The sequence below is a fragment of the Morone saxatilis genome, unplaced genomic scaffold (genome assembly GCF_004916995.1).
Source record: "Morone saxatilis isolate NCDOM2014 unplaced genomic scaffold, NCSU_SB_2.0 Contig10, whole genome shotgun sequence".
NCBI classification, from domain to species: Eukaryota; Metazoa; Chordata; class Actinopteri; family Moronidae; genus Morone; species Morone saxatilis.
Window position 1 is genome coordinate 17,538,541 of NW_023339652.1, and position 3,458 is coordinate 17,541,998.

Sequence of the window (3,458 nt, forward strand, 5' to 3'; positions counted from 1 at the left end):
AGAGAGAGAGAGAGAGAGGAACACAGTACGAGATAAACAGTTTAAAGTTTATGTTGTCCAGAGCCAATATTAGTTTTTTCTTACTCCCTTTACAAAAGCCTGAGAAATGTGCTATCACCTGCATTGTGGGTTGAGAGGCGAGCACAAAGAAGAGTGAGTGAGAGCGAGAAAGACAATCAATCCCTTCCTACTGGCTGTATTAGTAAGGCTGCCAGGCTCAAGGGGACCCGAGAGTGTATGTGCTTGGGTGCTGCAATTTGTTTAGGGGATGAGTCATCAGGCGAACCAGACAACTGGGAGTCGCAGACACAGAATAGCTGTTCTTTCCCCTTTGAAGACTAAACACACACATACACACAGTTACATACACAAACACACACACACACACATACACACACACACACCTGCTGATGACCATGGCAGTGATGACTGGCTCCCATCCGGAGTAGAGCAGGGTGCGGCTGGCTGGGTGCTTGGAGGAGATGACGATCCACAGAGGAGTCAGACACATGAAGAAGGCGCAAACCACTGACGACACATACGGGTAGGAATCTAGGGGAGAGGAAGAGATGCATTTATTTTTCCTCTTCGGGTGGCGGTTTGGAGCCAGCATGCACTAGGGGAATGGTCGGGGAACCAACTGGGTACTGTTAGAAATGTTTTGCTACCATGCCAATGTGATACATGACTTTCAGTACCAATACGAAATGATTTATACATAAGCCTTTTCCTGCACTTTTTACAATCCATCAGAATTTAAAGTTGACAAAATACAAACACTGCTGACCTGATCATTTTAATTGGTTTTATGCACCAGCCTGTAAACATGTTTATTTCTGTTGTGCAGTTGGGCATTTTAACATTTGGGCATATCGGGATTGACTCGCTTTTGAAGCCAGCCTCAAGTGGCCGTTCGAGGAACTGCAGTTTATGGCACTTCTGCATTGGCTTCATTTTATATCCATGGAAGTTCTTGCTTGGCCCTTTCTAAGATGTAGTGAGAAGGTTCATTCATGAAACATGATGTCATTCATAGGAAAGCGGTCAGCCCCACTCCTTCCCTTAGCTGAGGAGCTCTCTCCAGTCCTCAGTAAAAGTTGCTCTCTGCAGCTTTGTAAATGGAGGAAATTCTTAACTAGGAACTTTCAGCACCATTTAAAAGGACTAATTTGCTAAGACAAAACATAAAGCACAGCTGAGGTTGTTGGGAATGCTTTAGTTTTGCTGGTATTTGGTCATAAATCAAAGTATGTGACAGTGTAAAATGTGATCTGATGATGGCGCTACGTGTCTGGGGATCAGCAAACTCATTAGGATACCTTGTTTAGGAACCATGAATGTCTGTACAAATTTTTAACCTGAGGTACACCAACAGAAGGAAAGGAAACTAGCTTTGCATTCCCAGAAACATTTGCAATAGATGCTTCAAATTCACCATTTCTGACAGACTCCCACACAGCTTTCCCTAACATTATGATGGATTAGTTAAAGAAAAGTAGTTAGGACAGGAAAAAGGATATCACATTTAGCCATTTAGCCAGCTTCAGTGTCCAATCCACATGAGCTGCATATGTTTTAAATGTCAGAGTAAAGTGGAGCAGCAAGAGGAAACACACACCAACACAGGAAGGTTTCTCTCACTTTCTCTCTACAACTATACCTCTTTGTTCAAACTACAATATAGCACAACACAGCTATTTTGAAAGAGTAATTAGGGTAAAGCACCTGCTTGGAGCCACCACCAGATGTTTCCAGCAGGATTCTGTTCCCAGCACTAAATAACTGTCATTAGGAAATAGTCCCAGATTTATTATCTCTCTGGTCTCGTAGCTGGAGAACAGAAAGGGCCCACTGTTCAGTTCAGGGTATAATGGGTTCTAGCAGACTTTCAGTCTTAAAATATAAAGCTCAGTCAGACATACTGAGGCACACATTTGAGAGGGCAGCCTTGTCCTACATCAACCCAGCTCCCTACCAAGTTCCAGACATTCACAGGGAATCTGACACCGAGTTAACATGCACAGAGTAAGCTGGCTATCAGCTGGGCTCCAATTAAGGTCTTCTACAGGTTAAACAGTTTACATGAACCTCTGACACCTTGCCATCGAGTATCCCTGTTGCTGTGAATAAACCAATGAACAATTGATATTCCTGTCCATCTCTGGTAGAATACATTTTTCTAAAACTCTCTGCCAGGAAAGAGAATGGTGCGGCTGCCAGCTATCTCCTTTAGTTGAGAAATGGCAAGATGCTTCTAATGCATGGGAAAGAAATGATGATCCCAACAGTGATGATAACTACTGCTAGCTTCCATGCTTTATGAAGACAGAAGTGCATCCAAAACCCAGCACGAGTTTGCAGAAACTACAAGCGAGAGGAGTAAGATGCTTCACTCCAAATGAATCAATCAGGTTGATTACTGTGCATCTAAAGCAGCATTACTCAAACTAAGAACCTGTCGGGGTTATTGGATGTGCTGACAAGGTTACTGGATTGGGCAGGGACATAAAATGGCATTACACAAAAGAACCTGAATGACATTCTTCTGGGATGCAGGAGTAACAAATATTGCTTGTAAGCATTATCCATCAGGCATGTGACATAAGGACAAAAAGCAGGAAAATATAGTTTACTGCAGCACATCAACCTTTTTTAATGTCCCGCCCCATCCAGGCTGTGATTGGTTAGTTCACAAAGAGTGACATTGACGAGAGTCAATTGACTTTATGAAAAGTTGAACGTTTCAATAAAAAGCACTATTGTCTTCTGCCCTACGGCTTCAGCTGGAAAACCATGACTAACAGTTGAACTGGGCAGACGATGCATCTCTCTCACTTTTGTTTTTGCTCAAGTGGCCCACAGAGCGACTACCAGTGCTCACAATGGCCAATGTGACTACGGGGCGCAGAGCCTGGTATGTATATATCTGTACAGTATCTGTGCAATTTAAACATTTAATAAGCTTTCTGTTGCGCTAAGCGGACAGTCACACATATCCGCCATGTTGAAGCGCCATGTTTCTAAAATAGCTCAGAATGGACAAACCAAACAATAGCACTAGATAGAGGCCTTTTGCCTTTGCCTCAGCCACCGTAGTTTTTCCTGCATGCTTGGTAAAGTGAGTTGGTCGGTTGGCAATCTGCAATCTCACCACTATATTCAATTTAGTCCTGCACACTGGTCCTTTAACATCGACAGTGTAGTGGGGAAAATGCATTCAGGGAATAAGGTTCTGCGAACATGAAGCAAACTATATTATGTTGTGTTATTTCATGTCTAATTTTACAGCGTTACAGTATAATATTTTATGTTCATGTATGTTAATCCTCATGAATTCACACTTCGAATAGTTATTAGTTAGGAGAAGTGTTATTCAGTGTGCCATGAGCTAAGCACATTCCAAAGACCAAGGCTGTCTCCTGGAGAGTAGGGCATCAGATGTGTTATGACTACTGTTT

At 42.7% G+C, this 3,458-nt stretch overlaps 1 protein-coding gene across 1 annotated transcript in view; it reads right to left on the reverse strand.

The window, feature by feature from the left end:
* slc41a2b (solute carrier family 41 member 2b) overlaps window positions 1-3,458 on the reverse strand; it is a 51,298-nt gene that overhangs the window by 36,852 nt on the left and 10,988 nt on the right. Inside the window, exon 7 of the mRNA XM_035674953.1 lies at window positions 405-552. Coding sequence (XP_035530846.1) covers window positions 405-552 — 148 coding nt within the window. The remainder of the gene's footprint in view (window positions 1-404; window positions 553-3,458) is intronic.